At 40.5% G+C, this 17,006-nt stretch overlaps 1 protein-coding gene across 2 annotated transcripts in view; it reads right to left on the bottom strand.

Moving 5' to 3' along the window:
- Window positions 1–17,006, bottom strand: part of KLHL15 (kelch like family member 15) — a 27,772-nt gene extending 10,766 nt beyond the window's left edge. The window contains exons 1-2 of one of the 2 annotated variants that reach the window (XM_048493411.1): window positions 16,694–17,006; window positions 7,140–7,851 (exon numbers count right to left, since the gene is read on the bottom strand). In XM_048493411.1, coding sequence (XP_048349368.1) covers window positions 7,140–7,844 — 705 coding nt within the window. In that variant the 5' untranslated portion in view covers window positions 7,845–7,851; window positions 16,694–17,006. The remainder of the gene's footprint in view (window positions 1–7,139; window positions 7,852–16,693) is intronic. The other variant, XM_048493412.1, reaches the window with a different exon arrangement.

The following is a 17,006-nucleotide window of genomic DNA, read 5'->3' as shown; positions in this document are numbered from 1 at the left end:
AGAGAGAACAAATGCTGTGCTGGAACAATACTTAAGGTGTTACATGAATTACCATCAGAACAACTGGGTCGAGTTGTTACCATTTGCTGAATTCGCATATAATAACGCTAATCCTAGCAGTACGGGCAAGAGCCATACGGCCAGGAGAGGAAGCTGTTCCAATTGTTAGGACAGCAGGTGGATGAGCTGGGAGATTTGCAAGAATGGGTCACAGACCTACAAAACTCATGGAAAGCCATCCAGGAAACGTTACAAAAGGCGAAGGGGGATTATAAACTGCAGGCTGACAGAAAACATTGGAAGGTGGTGTATGAAAAGGGGGACTTTGCCTATCTGTCCACAAAAAACCTAACAGGATTACAGGGGAGCGGACGTTGGAGCACAAATTCATTGAGCCATTTAAAGTACTAAGAGTAATTAACCCTGTTGCAGTTGAATTGGAAATACCAAAGAATTTACATGGTATACACTGTGTTCCATTGAAGCTTGCTGCAAAAGGCACCCCCAGCAGATCATTGGCATCCAAGATTGGCAGTGCCCCCTCCCAAGTGGATTAGAGAAGATATGCATCACAAAGTGGATTCTATCAGGGATTCGTGGGACTACAGGGAGCGACTGTAATACTTAGTGCCCTGGACCCATTTTCCACCCGGTTGATGCTGATAAAGTTAGAGCCCCCACATTAGTCAAAGTGTTTCATAAAGCTTACCCCAGCCGGCCGGTTGGAGGGGTTCCTTAAGTGGGGCGGAATGTCAGGGATTGCACCTAGTTGATTGAGATGCATTCCTAGCCCAATGTAGTTGTTACAAAATATATTGCAGGTGACTGTATCTAGTTGATTGAGATGCATTCCTAGCTCAATGTAATTGCTACATGATATATGTAACCAGCCTGCTATTTGTTACCACTACTGTAATGGAATTTTCTTTCCTTGATCTTTTTTTTGGCTTTACATGCTAAGTAGATAACTAGGCTTGACCCTGACACTTCTAGTCTCCTGGGAAATTGGATGTTTCCATCATCCTGTGGGGGCAGGAGGCCAGGTGGCTTTATCATTATCTGTCACTGACCTTGGGGTGCCTAGGCTCACATTCTTTGGGAAAATGGGAGAGGAGATTGCTTCTGAATAAAGGGGATAGCAACAGCCAGGTTCGTCAGAACTGGCTTTAACAAGCTGGATGCTTCATTGTCTTCCAATAAATGCTGCTGATCAACAATACAGAGTTTATTTATTGATTCAAGGTCTGAGACCTGGCAGATACCAACATAAATATCTGTCATGTGGTCAGATGTTTAACATATGCACCTACAGTCAGATGTTAAAAACATGATCGTCAGATAACTGAAACGCCATAACGCCCACCCAGGGACCCTGGAGCACTGCACAACCAACAGCCCCACACCTGGATTTACCACAAGGAGCAGGGACCTCCAGAAAGCCAGCAGCAAGAAGAAACAGCACAGACATGGTAGGAGAGCCAGAGCAATAAAGCCAAGCCACAGCAGTTCCAGGGAATAGGGTGGAAATAGCACAACCATAGCCAATCTGCAATCAACAGTGTTCAGCAGCCTTAGAGAGTGGAATGGGGCCAGCACACCCCAGCCAGGCTGCCATCAAGGAGGAGGGCAAGGAAGACTGAAGAGCCAGTCTCAGGCCAGCACACAAGAAAGACAGCTCGTCAGCCACTAGGATACTGGAGCAGAGAGCTCCCAGGAGGGAGAGAACCTCCTGAAAGAGATAAAAGAAGACAGAGCAAGAGGGAGGAAGTTGGTGTGCTAAAGGACTCAAATTTGCAGGAGTTCTGTTAACTATCTGAATAGAAGCCTGAACCATGTCCTGTTGTGCCAGAAGGGTAGCTGAGCTCCTGCAAGGCCAAGGTGGCCTACCTTGCAGGGATGGCTGACAGAAGGGGTGCTCACAACGTATATTACTTGACACAAAATCTATGATTCTGTACTGAATCCTGAAAAGTTAGGAGGGGGCAGCAAGAGAAATCACATCATCACCAAAACAATTTGCTGTCACAGTAACACCACAAGACTAGTCATTAGTTGCTTAAATCTACAATAGCTTACATTACCACCTTCCACACAAGTTATTAACTAGCATAAAAATACACTCACAGCCTGTAGTCCGCTCTATATAACCAACAAGCTATAATAAAAATCTTCTAAAACACTGGCATTCCCAAATTAAATTACTTTCTGTGTGTAACATAACTCTTCTCTTCACAGATCAGTGAGACTTAGAGCATCTGCAAAGAGATTAATGGCAGCCATGAGTTTCCTCTCACAAATCAACCTTCTTGAATTCCCTGAACTACAACAAGCACCTTTCAGTCATCAAGATGTAACACAGAAAAGGATGCTTACACACTAGGCCTAAATATAGTGGGGTCACAAACCAAAGATTTTTAGATGATTAGTAATTTATCTGAAATCATGCGTTTAATTTATTTTTACATATTACCCCAAACCTCAAAAGATACTGAACAAAACATACTGTTAGAAAAGATCATATTTAACTTCTTGGTATTTTCTCTTACAGCACACCAATCTCAAATAACAAATGTGTTCTTGATTCACAGCACTAGTAATTAAAGTTTGCTGCTGTGAAGTCAAGTTATCTCCCACCAGTTAATAAACTGAAAGCTTTAGCTGATTAATCTGATTATTTAAACCAAATGAAATATGTAGTTCTATAGTAAACATTAAAAACCTTTAGATATTAAGATAATAGGGTTCCATTTTTATTCTATTGTCACTAACTGCAATTTCCAGAAAAATTTAAAATATTTATATTTATTTATATTTATTTATTTATTTATTCGATTTGTTAAACCACCCTACCCCCGAAGGGCTCAGATATGTCCATCTTTCTCCTGACCAGTACTAATACTAACTGCTGGAATATTGATACATGTGTTTACTAGCTGGTTTACTTCCATGGCTTGCAGGTATCTGCTTAAATCAATGTTTATGATGCACAACTCTATACACAGGTTATATATGTCTGCACATATGCATCTTCTGAACTGGAAATAGGCAAAGGCTCATTGATTAGCTACTATTACATTATTTATCATTATTTATTTATTTCATCAAATTTCTATACCGCCCTCCCCCGAAGGGCTCAGGGTGCTGTCCAACATTAGCCATAAAAACAATTAAAACAATTTACAACAACCAAAATCTGATTAATAAGAACCATTATAACTTACAGATGGCTTCAGCCCCCACCCCTCCTTCTTACTATAGTAACCCTTCATGGACTGCTCCAATCTCAGCTTGCAACCAAAGTACAGAACAAGAAATAAGGTTTGTACAAAATATGGTTAATGAAAACCCTAATAACAAGTTAGCTGTGAACTGAAAAGAGAAGGGGGAAAATGCATAAGACTGTGGAGTATTCCTGATTTAACCATGATTAGGCAGCATAGTGTCTCCCTTGACCCAGTTAGCTTTCTGGAAATAATAATCACCTGTTGGGAGAAATTGAGCCCACTCTCCAATAATCAGGACTGCCAAACCTGATTACACTGATCATTGATAGAAGATTCATACACTGACCCACATTAGCGGGAATCACTGCACACAGCTTTGGGTGATGAACGTGGGGTTTTTCATCCCAGTTAACAATCCAACTGTGCATGTGTGATGTAAACTGGAAAGTAATTAGTGCATGAAAGTAACTTCTATACATACATCATTCTAAATCAGGGGGACTAGGCCAGGTACAGTACATGAAGACAAAACAAAGTAAACCGAAGTCAGCACAGATTTCCTGCTCTTAGAGGCCACCACAAGCAATTATTAAGAGAATTGGTACACAATTCATTGCATAACCTATTACCCCAAAGAATCCAAGCTTTTAGCACTTTCTGGCTGACGTCTCTAATCACCCCTTTCTTTTTAAATCCCACATAGAGGCACCATCAATGCTCCCATGACAACATTCATAAAACCACAGGCATACAAAGGCAAACAAAGTATTCAGAAGGAGAAGAAAATATCTAGAAGCTGAACCCAAATGTCATTAGAAGTTGGGATTGGAGTGGAAGCAGCAGGCACTAAGAGAGAAACAATAGTGAAATAAACAGGAAACATGTATTCTCCAATAAATGTTGCCTAGATTGGACCCCCCTACTTTGTGAGACCAGCACATGAACAGAAATGCTTCTATATTGGGACCTCCTTAAGAGACCAATGTGTGAGCTGATGGCAAAACAATGTTTTTTGGATCAAAAAACCAAGACAAATAATATCTTTGAAAAAATTTTAAAATAAAGATGAGAAAATGAAGGAACATATCTAACATAAAAAGTGACTAAGGTTACCAAAAAACGCAAAATGCCATGCATGAAAATCAAAAAGAACATTAAAAGATACATCAAACCAAATGTTTGTAACCAATGACTACAGTACACAACAGTGAAAATACAAACACATTTATTCAGTATTTAAAAAATCAAGAAATAAGGCATTAGGGCTAGTGGTAGAAAATATATTCATCACTCTTAGTTATTAATTTTTAAAAGCTTTTGTTATTTCATGCTATGAGTACATAGCACAGAAGTCTAAACTAGATAAATGTATTTTAAGCAAATATATGGATAAGGATTACCTTCGAAAGCCTAATTTAGAAATCTAATTTTTAAGATCCACCACACCAACAAAGTTTCTGCAAATGTACACTTTTATGAAGAAGTATATTAACTTAAGCATTCTGCGTGTTGTTTTTAACAACTATTTTATTCCCATATATACTAAGGGAAAATGTCAAATGAGTACGACACCTTTACCTCACATGGCTCTATTATAGACATAACCCTATCTACGTCATGAAAATTGAGAAATCAGAGAAGGTGAAAAATAAATGCAGGATTACATTTGATTACACAAAGGGATATTTTAAATTAACATCTGCTTAACACAGAACTCTGTGCACAAAATAACACAGACCATGTGAAACTGTCAGAGGAAAATAAAATTGAGAAGTAATTTGCTTCCTTTTGTCTTTTGAGAAAACACCTTTTTAAAACTCAGGTTGTTAACTCAGTAGAGCCTTGTTCAGTTCTAGTCACGAAGAGACATTCCCCAAACTCACTCTCACAAGTGGTATTTTCCCCATTTATAATTTTTAAAATGGGCTTTTGAACAGTGGGAAAGATGCTATCATGTCACACAGAAATGAATTACAGTTTTCGCAAATTCCTCCCCCAATGTATTTACTTGGAAGTATCATACGAACTCTTTTATGTGTCTAACAGGACTTAAGACAGGGAAGAACCCTGGTCACTTATGACACAGCTTCTCTTGTCCTTGAGATTTCTCAGTTCATGATACATTCACTTTTCCTCCTTTATCATTTCTTCTTCCTGCCTTCTACCTCTATATGTGAAACATAGCACATCATGCCCTGTTTTTTGCCTAACCTTTTACTTCTCCCTGCTTCCTCTTGTGCACACTCCTTGAGGCCATTGGCTCTATAGTATTAAGTCTTGCCTGACTCTTCAAGTATCCTCTTAAAGTATCACAGACTAGAAATTTGCCTTTGCTTGGCTGATTCAGTAACTGAACTCTATACTGACAAAACCTCCCACCCTGCTCCCTCCTAAGAACCTTGCCCTCTTAAGGAATTCCTTCTGGTGCCCTGTCTCCTTACAAAGGGCAGCATCCCCAAACTTCAGCAATAAGAAGGAAGGTGAAGGAATGACCTAATGAAGCAAAACGGGTTCTCCATGTCATGTCTTCACTTTTGTGAGGGAAGACATCGAGTAGATTACAAAAAGTGTAATTTTATTTAGGACCGCATTAAATCCAATGAATTCTTCTTAGGACTGCACTGTCAGTAACTCTGGACCCGTCATATCTCAGCCCAACCAACCTCACAGGTTATCTAGAGAGGAAGGGGGAGGGGGGTAAGAACCATAAACATGGATCAAAAAAATTTCTTCTGCTTTATTTTTCTGTAGAAAATTTTCCATTTCTAAAAGTTCATCACTTCATAAAACGAACAATGAATGGATGACATTCTTAATACAATATTGGGCAAACTGGGTAGTTTCAAAGTTGTAATTAATGTTTTCAGGTGATTACCCTAGAAATTGTGTGAAAAATACATGGGTATTTCACTGATTTTTAAAGGGAGATTTTGTTGTTTTGTTGTTGTTATCAAGTCACAACTGACTTACGGCAACACCACATGATTTCCCAGGCAAGGGGGAATGAATGAATAAATAAATGCAATACCGATATTTTAAAATTAGAATTATTGGCTGTGCAGGACAAAAGAAAATAATGCCAAAATTCTTATTAATATGAGTCTCATTTCACATGATAAAACTCATATTACACAAATCTGATATGGAACTACCAATTAATGCTACAGAGAGTGGCTCTGGGGGTCCCTAGTAGTATTCATGGAAGAGATAAGTCCTGTTGAAATAAAAACTGGACACCCATGTCTATGCTATAACATGCCTAGTTCTTTGGGGTGTGCTAAAGTTAGTGTTAATAATTTTACTGCCCTCAGGGTTTTTTCCCTTAATTTTCAACAATGTAAGGGAAGTACATTATGTTATTTTTACAATTTTTATTGCAATAAAAATTTCCACATCGAACTTTTAATATATTTGAACATTTAAACTTCATTTGATTTTTTTCCCCCTTCATCAAAATATTTCAATTCAAGCTTTTGTTGCTGGGAGAGCATAAAATTAACATGGAATTATTTTTAAATTTGTTTGCTAAATGTAAGTCGAAATAAATATGCTAAATCAAAATATACAAGAAACAGGAAATGTTTCAATTAATCTTTCCAGAAAACCCACACCACCATTAATCATTAATGGAGGTAGGATGGGATAAATATTTGAGAAAAGTAACACATGTTTTCTATATCACTGACAAGCAAAAAAAAAGCTGCAAACCTACCTGTTTCCTGGCTGTAAATCCTGCTAGTTTGCATTTGGGGGGATTGTTTTAAAAGCTAGATGGCACTTTGTTTCAGACAATGAAGACTTCAATGGTCCAATTTTCCCTCCTCCTAATTCTGGAAATTTTACTTATGACAGATGAACAGCATGCTGCCCTAACTGCAATGATGAATTCTAACTATTGCTTTCAAAAGCACCAACCTTTTCAAAAACACTGGATGGTGTCATCAAACAAAACCTGATGTTCTGAATGATGGTGTCGGTATGCCTCCAGCGTCTTCTATCATGCCGCAACCAAGCCTGAACAGCCTCGTAGAGTTCTATTTCTGGGAACCTGCTCAGACGATCATTATCCAAGTATGTCATGAGCTTTTCAAAGCTCAGATAGGACAAGAAGTCGGGTCTGGCCATGAGTGGCACAAAATTCTCTAACAAAAAGGAGTCCAGCTTTTCTCTGACTCCCTCGATGTTTACACCAAAGTCATCTAAGAGCCTCATAATTTCTGCACAGTTTTCCAAGCAGATTTTTGCTAAAAGAAAGGAGCAGCAGAACTTCACCACCTCAATAAGCTGGACGTACATAGCAGCCTGTAGGATCTCATGAACAGTGGTCATGCTCAGTTCAATGGTTCCATAGTACATAAACTGGAGAACATGGCTGAAGCCTGTAGCTGTTAGACCTTTCAAGTGGATTTTGTCCTGATCCCGCTCTCTCATATCAGCTGTGAACATAATTCGGAAGTAATCACTTTGGGTTGCAAGCAATGCTTTATGAGCCTGAAACTGATGATCCTCAATAACCAGGGTGACGTCAAGAAGCAATCCCTCCTCATACAGTGTTCTGAACCCAGCAGAGACGCTGGTGTCATGGATGGAGGAACTAAAGCCTTCCACGTCCCCTGCCATGAATCACCTGAAAAAAAGTGAAAATACAAAACATCATAATTGCTAAGAATTCATGAAGTATAAACACAGCAACTTTAAAAGGTCATCATATTGTAACACAAGTGTTAAGTAGCATTTAGCTAAATAGTATAAATATTAACAGTTTGCTTTTAAGGTAGAGAGGTGGTCCTTATAAGCTACTTGCAACAAGTTCTAAAATGACATTTTTAAGCTCCAAGGTCTCACCAAGAACCACAGTAATAGGTTGAGTTGAGGTAGGAGGCAGCAGCAAAAGCTCAACCACATAACATTTTTGCTGCCTTTAAGCGGGGTGGTAAATATTTTTTCTTCTTTGGTGATGGAATCTTGAGGTAGATGGGGTGGACTCCCAAGTAGACTCATTCAAAAAGTTCTGCACTGGGGCACAGCAAGTCATGAAGCAAGAATGGAAACTCAATTCTGAAGCAGCTCTCACTACTCTCCTTATAAGTAGCTTACATCATTTAAAGAAAGGGAAGAACTAATTCAGTTTTGCAAGAGTAGCACATGAGAAACTCAGCAGCAATTAAACATCCAACTTCCCTTCTCTCTGAATGGTTATATTTTATAAGTACAATTATTTTGGTCATTTAATCTAAATGGATGGAAAGAGATGAAAAGCTAATCTGGAGGTTCTGACAACAATTCTGACATTCTGAAAATTATTTATAGTTTATCTTAAAATATTCCACATTTTAGATTGATCTCTTTTAAACTTTTAGATGGATCTCTCTTAAAATCTCTTTTAAAATATAGAGTGAGCAGATGATGGAGTCTAGCTACTTCATTGAAAACATAAGTCCAACTTGTGCATGGACATATGTCACTTGTTTACTGTTAACAGAATATGAAATCATAGTTTGAAGTTGGTTTCAACAAATATGTCAACAGAGAATTTGTAGTTAATGCTAAGAACATGGCTGGAGAAAGGATATAAAGAATTTATGAGACAAGAAAAAAAGAGTACAGAAGCAGATCCTTTCAAAATCCTTAACCATGGTTAAAGGTAATACTAAATTATTTCTGTATCAGCCTTCTGGATTGCTGTTCTCCCTAGCAAGATCTGCTCCACAACTTACTCAGAAAGAATAAAGTAAAAGGCATATCACTGTAATATGTAGTTAGGTCATGAGAGGAGATATAAGCCTAGGTTCCGTTGGTTTTCATGTAACATTCAACCATTCTATCATACCAGCTCTGCTAAAATCATTAGCTTTTGACAAAGTTCCTCACCAGAGACTGTTGAGAAAACTCAGCAATGAAGGAATAAGAGGGGAAGTCCTCCTATGGATTAAAAACTGGTTGAGAAACAGGAAACAAAGAGTGGGTGTAAATGGGAAGTTCTCACAATGGAGAGATGTCGGGAGTGGTGTCCCCCAAGGATCCGTTTTGGGACCAGTGCTCTTTAACCTATTCATAAATGACCTGGAAGTAGGGGTGGGTAGCGTGGTGGCCAAGTTTGCAGATGATACCAAATTATGTAGGGTGGTGAGAACCACAAAGGATTGCGAAGAGCTCCAAGCGGACCTTGATAAATTAGGTGAGTGGGCTCCAGAAATGGCAAATGCAGTTCAATGTAGCAAAATGTAAGAGTGATGCACACAGGGGCAAAAAAAAATCCAAACTTCACATACACGCTACAGGGGTCAGTGCTATCAGTCTGACCAGGATAGGGATTTAAGCGTCTTAGTTGATAGTTCCATAGGAATGTCAACTCAATGCATGGCAGCTGTGAAAAGAAGTGGAAACTCTATGCTGGGGATCATTAGAAAAGGAATTGGTAATAAAACTGCAAAGATTGTCATGCCCTTATATAAAACAGTGGTCGCGACCGCACTTGGAGTACTTGTGTCCAGTTCTGGTCGCCGCATATTGAGGAGATAGAAAAAGTGCAGAGAAGGGCAACAAGGATGATTGAGGGACTGGAGCACCTTCCCTATGAGGAGAGGCTGCAGCGTTTGGGACTCTTTAGTTTGGAGAGGAGGCTGACTGGGGGGGATATGATTGGGGTCTATAAAAAAAAATTATGCATGGGGTTGAAGAATGCCCTGACAGAGAGAAATTTTTCTCTCTTTCTCACAATACTAGAACCAGGGGGCATTCATTGAAAATGCTGGGGGGAAGAATTAGGACTAATAAAAGGAAACACTTCTTCACGCAACGTGTGATTGGTGTTTGGAATATGCTGCCACATGAGGTGGTGATGGCCACTAACCTGTATAGCTTTAAAAGGGGCTTGGACAGATTTATGGAGGAGAAGTCGATTTATGGCTACCAATCTTGATCCTCTTTGATCTGAGATTGCAAATGCCTTAACAGACCAGGTGATCGGGAGCAACAGCCGCAGAAGGCCATTGCGTTCACATCCTACATGTGAGCTCCCAAAGGCACCTGGTGGGCCACTGCGAGTAGCAGAGAGCTGGACTAGATGGACTTTGGTCTGATCCAGCTGGCTTGTTCTTATGTTCTTATGTTCTTACCAACATTCAGCTCTAACTAGTGTACTCTGGGTTCTAGCAAACAATCACTTTCATGCATTTCAACTGCAGACACAAGACTAGTCACGTATAATATCTCCTAAAATGTAACTGACAAGAGCATTTGTAATTCTCCAGTAAAACAAAATGATCTAAGATTGTATATTGCAAACCAGGTCAATCTCATATGACAGAAATGTAAAGGAAATCTAACACTGTACATTTAAAATGGAATGTATTCTAAACAACTGTTGCCTGAGGTTCTTTGATCTTATTTTATACAATAATTTCCTGAAATTTGTTCCATTTTACTAGCTATGCTTCCCAATAAGCAAAGATCTTGAGCTAAAATTGAGTGCATGCACCTATACATTAAAATAATATAGAAATATATAACATGAAATGATTTGATTCTAATACATTCTTCCAATGTATTATGAATGTATCCCACAAAGGGGAGGGAGCCTTCTGAGACAAGCAGGAGGAACTATTTTGCCAATTCTCTCCTCCCATTGAAGACCCTCATATTGCACTTCACACTATTCCTGAAAGTACCAGAATCTCCCAAGACCAGTATTTTGGGTGATAGTAAATTGAGCTGCACCTGGCAGGAGAGCATAAAAAAGATTTGTTCTCCCAACTCACTTTTGTAGTCCAGTGCATCTAACATTATATTTAAAGATATAGTGCTGCCAGTTATCAAGAACCAAAATATCTGCCAATGAGAAAGTTACATGAAGAGTAAATATACATCATCATAACACACACAACTTGTATTATTTAAGCACAGGTGCATTTCTGGATGCTACAAGCGCTTCTTTCCACAAAGTTCAATATTTTGTGCCATCCATGCTTTGATTTCACTTTGTGCCAGAATACTGGCTGCTGAGGCTCTGGAATTTTTAATAAATTGTACACAATAGCTAGTGAAGAATATTGCCACTAGACTGCAGGTCAGGGCCAGCTACCGGGCACGTACGACCCAGATACTACACCAATTACACTGACTACTGATCTGCTCCTAAGCCCAATTCAAGGCGTTTGTTTTGTCATTTCAAGCCCTACATGGCTTGGGACCATGGCACCTGAAGGACCATCTTTTCCCATTTGTTTCTGCCCATGAATTAGGATCACCGAGAGAGGCCTTCCTGATTGTCTGATTAAAGAAGTTTGACAGATGGGCACAACAAAAAGATCTTTTCAGTGACACCTCCAGGATTATGGAACAACCTCCCCAGAGAGGTGCACCTGGCCACTTCACTGTTAAACTTAGGAAAGCAGCAGACTGCCTTTGACTGATTTACCATATATACTCGCATATAAGTCAACTTTTTCAGCACATTTTTTGTGCTGAAAAAGCCCCCCTCGACTTATATGCGAGTGAGGTTTATTTTAAAAAATATTTTAGGGGTTTTACTTTGTCGGCCACCGGGGGGTGCAGTTTTTAGGCTAGTGGCACCAAAATTTCAGGGATCTTTCAAGAGACTCTCCTAATGATACCACCCAAGTTTGGTAAAGTTTGGTTCAGGGGATCCAAAGTTATGGACCCCCAAAGGGAGTGCCCCACCCCCCATTGTTTCCAATGGGAGCTAATAGTGGATGGGGCTACATTTTGAGGGTCCATAACTTTGGACCCCTTGAACCAAACTTCACCAAACCTGGGTGGTATCATCAGGAGGGTCTCCTAAAGATACTCTGAAATGTTGGTACTGCTAACATAAACATTCCTCCCCTGACTAAAAAATCCAGTTTGGGAGGATTTTAACTCTTGTGTTTCAGCTTGGTTGCTGATTGAGCTAAGGTTTTTGTACCTTTAAAGTTATTGTTGAGACCATATTGTTTTTGTTGACCCTCTTTTCCACTTACACAGCTAGTTTACCTCTTGAACCAAACTTCACTAAACCTGGGTTGTATCATCAGGATAATCTCTTGCTGATACCAGCCAAGTTTGGTGATGTTTGGTTCAGGGGATCCAAAGTTATGGACCCCCAAAGTGGGTGCTCCCATCCCCCACTGTTTCCAATGGAAGCTAATAGTAGATGGGGCTACCCTTTTACGGGTCCATAACTTTGGATCCCCTGAACCAAACTTCACCAAACCTGGGTGGTATCATCAGGAGGGTCTCCTAAGGATACTCTGAAATGTTGGTACTGCTAACATAAACATTCCTCCCCTGACAGGCACCCTCAAATTTTCCCCAGATTCTCCCTTTAAATCACGTCCCCCCCCCCCACCTTCTGAGTGGATTTAAAGGGAGAATCAGGGCTTACAGAGCTAGTTTACTGTTTTTCTTTGAAATAAATATTCAAAAACATTTAACCTACTGATGCCTCAATTAATGTAATTTTATTGGTATCTATTTTTATTTTTGAAATTTACCAGTAGCTGCTGCATTTCCCACCCTCGACTTATATGCAAGTCAATAAGTTTTCCCAGTTTTTTTGTGGTAAAATTAGGTGCCTCGACTTATATGCGGGTCAACTTATACACGAGTATATACAGTAGTTTTTGCTTAATGGCAGTCCTAATTGAAGTTTTTAAAAATTGTGACCTTCTCTGTGTTTTTACCATTGTTTTATTCATATTGTTCTTACTGCATTTTATAGTCATTTTATATTGTAAGCCACTGTGAGTTCTGCAGGGAAGAAATGCTGATAATACATATTTTACATAAATAAACCTTAGGATTAAAATGTTTAAAATATAATACAAAATATTTAACAAATAAGAATGCCTACAAGCTGCCCACACAATTTGTTTTTTTAAGTGGATACTAAGAAAAAAATTCTGAATATAGTACCACTGAAAGTCCAATCATTCTACAAACTTCTGTACATAAATTATTCATTCTGCATATTACAACCATTTAATTTTGCTTTATAATTCATTACTTTCTTACCCTTCAGCAGTACTTTGTACAAAGTTATATACATCTTAGAAACCATGTTACACAAATATGTATGTGGCGCCATTCTTTGCAGCGCAATCCTCAGGGGGAGGCAGTTGTGCCCAGCCAGGGATGGTGCAGTTGCGCCACCTCTTAAGAAGCTTTCTGTAAGCATCTCGGTGAGCAAGTCGAGAGTGACACTGGCCCTTCCCCATAAAAGTTGCCTATGCAGCAGAATGGGCTGGACCACTGATTCTGCCAGCAGTCCACACCAGCGAATGCAGGTATTCCTGGGAGAAAGGGCTCAGGAAGTTGACTAAAGTTGGCTCCACCCCTGGAAATGCCCCCCTTCAGTGCTGGCTCCTGTGCCAAGAGCTGTGCTGGTGCCTATGCAACTCTCAACATTGTTATAAGTGCCTTTGTGCCAGTGTAAATGCCCCTCGGGGCTGGGGTCACACCACCTCCTAAGCCCTGGTGGTGAACCTTTGGCACTCCAGATGTTATGGACTACAATTCCCATCAGCCCCTGGCAGCAATTGGCCATGCTGGAGGGGCTGATGGGAATTGTAGTCCATAACATCTGGAGTGCCAAAGGTTCGCCATCACTGTCCGAAGCTGTTTCAGCACCCACCCTCACCAGATCACACTGTAAGACTTTTTAGAAACATCTAATTCTTATTAGGGCTGTAGCATTTAATTATGTTAGTTAACATTTCTGGCCAGCTAAGGAAGCCCCCCCACCCCCACCCCAGTTAATGAGAATAGTTTTTTTAAAGAGAGAATTATTTTAAATACAATTGTTTACAACACAAAAAACTACACACACACACCTCTAGCATGACCTTATAAGAATGATCAACATTTTTCTGTCTCAAGCACAAAATCATGAATCCGAGGTGAAGATCCTTTTGAAAGTATATCATTTTTATATTGATGTGAAATAAAACCATCACCATACTGTAGTGTAGACCATAGTCTTTAGGCAGCCCCACAGAAATCACGCACCCACAATTTTGTGGTACCAATCCTCACAGACCCTCAAAAATTACACATTTGATCACCCCAAACTCACCACCAAATTACTGCTTTGGGGTGTTGCCATGGGACAAATCCATAGTTCCAAAGCATGGGTGCTAAGGATGCTAGTGTTGGTTCAATCCAGACTCACCATAAATCACTTATCACCATAGTAAGAGATAACACAGAAATCATGATTCTACTGATTCTTGGCTTTGCCACATTGCAATAACACTTTCTAAAAATAGCAAATCAAAGAGCAGGTCACAATAGTCCAGTCTGGATATCTGTAAAGGAAAGTTTGGTTATTTACTGAAATCATTCAGTATGGTTGAGCTGATAGAAGAATTTGCCAGGATCTCTCCTGACAGAGCTGGCCGTACAATTCCAGTCTCACTTCATAAACCTATCTATTAAGCTTGTTTGCCCTCAAGCATGGAAGGCCGGGTAGACAGCTTTAATGGAAAAACTGAAAATTATGTGAAACTACTTGTTTCTAATGAAAAAAGTTGTAAATCTGAGCAGAAAAGCAATGTGCAGGGAGCAATTAATCCGACTCATTGCCATTGTTTCCTCTCAAAATGTCTCATCAAGCCACACATTACCAGGGACGTAGGTATAGATTTTTTATGGGGAGGTTCAGGCCACGCCTCCCCAAGCCCTGCCCCCAGCCTCAGTGCTTATATAAAGGCAGCTCTCCGAGGCCAGGGACGGCAGACTCCCCTGCCCCGCCCTCCCCTGCCCCCCCACCAGCTGGGCTTCTGCCCTTCTGCCTTCCCCTCTGGGCAGAGGCATAGCTAGGGAAAATGTATTTAATAAAGTGTTTGCAGCTTGGCATTGCACTGTGGTTTTGTATGGTTCATTCTAAAGTCATGTACATGATGTATGATTTGATGGCGAGTTCAGTCATAAAAAGTCTAAGGAACAATGTGGGCCCCTGATTCAGAAATACATTTTTACACCAGTGCAACAAAGTGTTCAACATATTTCTATATTGAAAGTGCTTGTCATGGAGTATAGCTGGCTGGATAATTAATATAAGACCAAGAAAGCAGTGGATGTGTGAATATTGTGGTACAAGCTGTGGCCATAGAAATGATATGTGATTTGATGGTGATTTTCAGATGACACAGTGTAAAAATCCTGAGGATCAAAGGTTCAGAGCCATATTTTTGTGCCATGGTGTTGCCAAAAAATTGTGGATCCATGATTTTTGTGGTACAAGCTACATCCATTATCATGATATGTGATTTGATGGTAAGTTTGGGGTGACCCAGTGTGAAAATCTTGATAATCCATGGTTTGGAACCATGTTTTCACCATGGTGCTGCCATAAAATCATGGATATGTGATTATTGTGGTACAAGCTGTATCCATACGCATGATATATGATTTAACAGTGAATATGCGGTAACCCAACACAAAAATCCTGAGGATTTTAGGGTTCAGAACCATGTTTTTGTGCCGTAGTCTTGCCACAAAATTGTGGATCCATTGCTGTGGCCATGGACATGATATGGGATTTGACTATGGGTTTCAGGTGACTCAACACAAAAACTTTGAGGATTCAGTTCGGAACCAGATTTTCATGCCATGGAGTTGCAACAAAATCATGGGCCTGTTATTTTTGTACTATGAGGCCATGGACACGATATGTAATCTGATTATGAGTTCAGTATAACCTAGTTCAAAAATAACAAAGATCCATGAGAATTCATGCTTTGCACCACGTTTTTGCATAACTGCAGCTACACAAAAATGTAGATGAGTCATTTTTGTGCTGCTGTTGACAGACATATGGTAAACAGCATTATGGTGATTTTTTTCAATGTAAAAATCCTATATGAATTCACAAGGATCCATTTTAAATCACCTGGATTCAACCTTTACCCAGTCCCGAGAAATGACACCAGACAGTGAAGGGTGCTCACTATGAAGTACCTAAGTATCTTTACTGTCTCCAAATCTCCAAAGAAGTATCTTTACTGCTAAGAAGCCTTTAAAATAAATCTGTTTTCTCAAGTCCAAGAAGGCGGGGAGGTAATTTAGGGAAATATTTAGGTGTACATGTAATGAAGGAAAAGTCAAGAAGGAAAGGCCACTGGAGATAAGAGTTTAACTTAACTCGGAGAGCAATACAAGGGGGGTGATTGCTACGGTAGCAGCAGCTTCAACTACCTTTCAATGGCAATTTAAGGCACCGAAACCGAGTATAGTGGGCAAGAGCTCTACGTAACACAGAGAAAGAGGAGGGGAGCTTCACGGTGAGGCTCAAGTAAGGAACAAGGAGACAGCAGGGTTGTGCTCGTCCCCATCCGCCCCTCCTTATGTGAGAACCTGCAAGTGTGAAGCCTCTTCGGAAGGCCCCCTGCAAGGATCCTCTTCCCCTCCTTCGCCTCCCCCCGACCCGGCAGTCCCTGCTTCTCCCCTTCCCTCTCGCATTTGTTTACCTTCTTCACTGCCTAGCACAGACACAGCCGCCATCTTCCCCCAACGACAAGCACCCCACACTGACCGTCACTTCCGCCGCCACCTGTGGGGAAGGCAGAGGGACACACGCAGAAGAAGCGGGAGGAGGAACCTCCATGAAGACAGCGCTCGCTAACGCTTCTCGGGCTGAAGTCGTCGCAGGTGCGGCCGCCGTCGCCGCCTTCCCACGCCCCGCACTGTCCGCCTCTCGTCGGCCCGCCCCATTCGCCGGTGCTGCTGTCGCTGCCGCCGCTGCCTCACAAAAGCAGCCAGCCCCACACGCAGCGTTGGCTC

The sequence above is a fragment of the Sphaerodactylus townsendi genome, linkage group LG04 (assembly GCF_021028975.2).
Source record: "Sphaerodactylus townsendi isolate TG3544 linkage group LG04, MPM_Stown_v2.3, whole genome shotgun sequence".
NCBI lineage: Eukaryota > Metazoa > Chordata > Lepidosauria > Squamata > Sphaerodactylidae > Sphaerodactylus > Sphaerodactylus townsendi.
The sequence above is the reverse complement of the archived record's forward strand: the minus strand, read 5'-3'. Positions and strand labels throughout refer to the sequence as shown.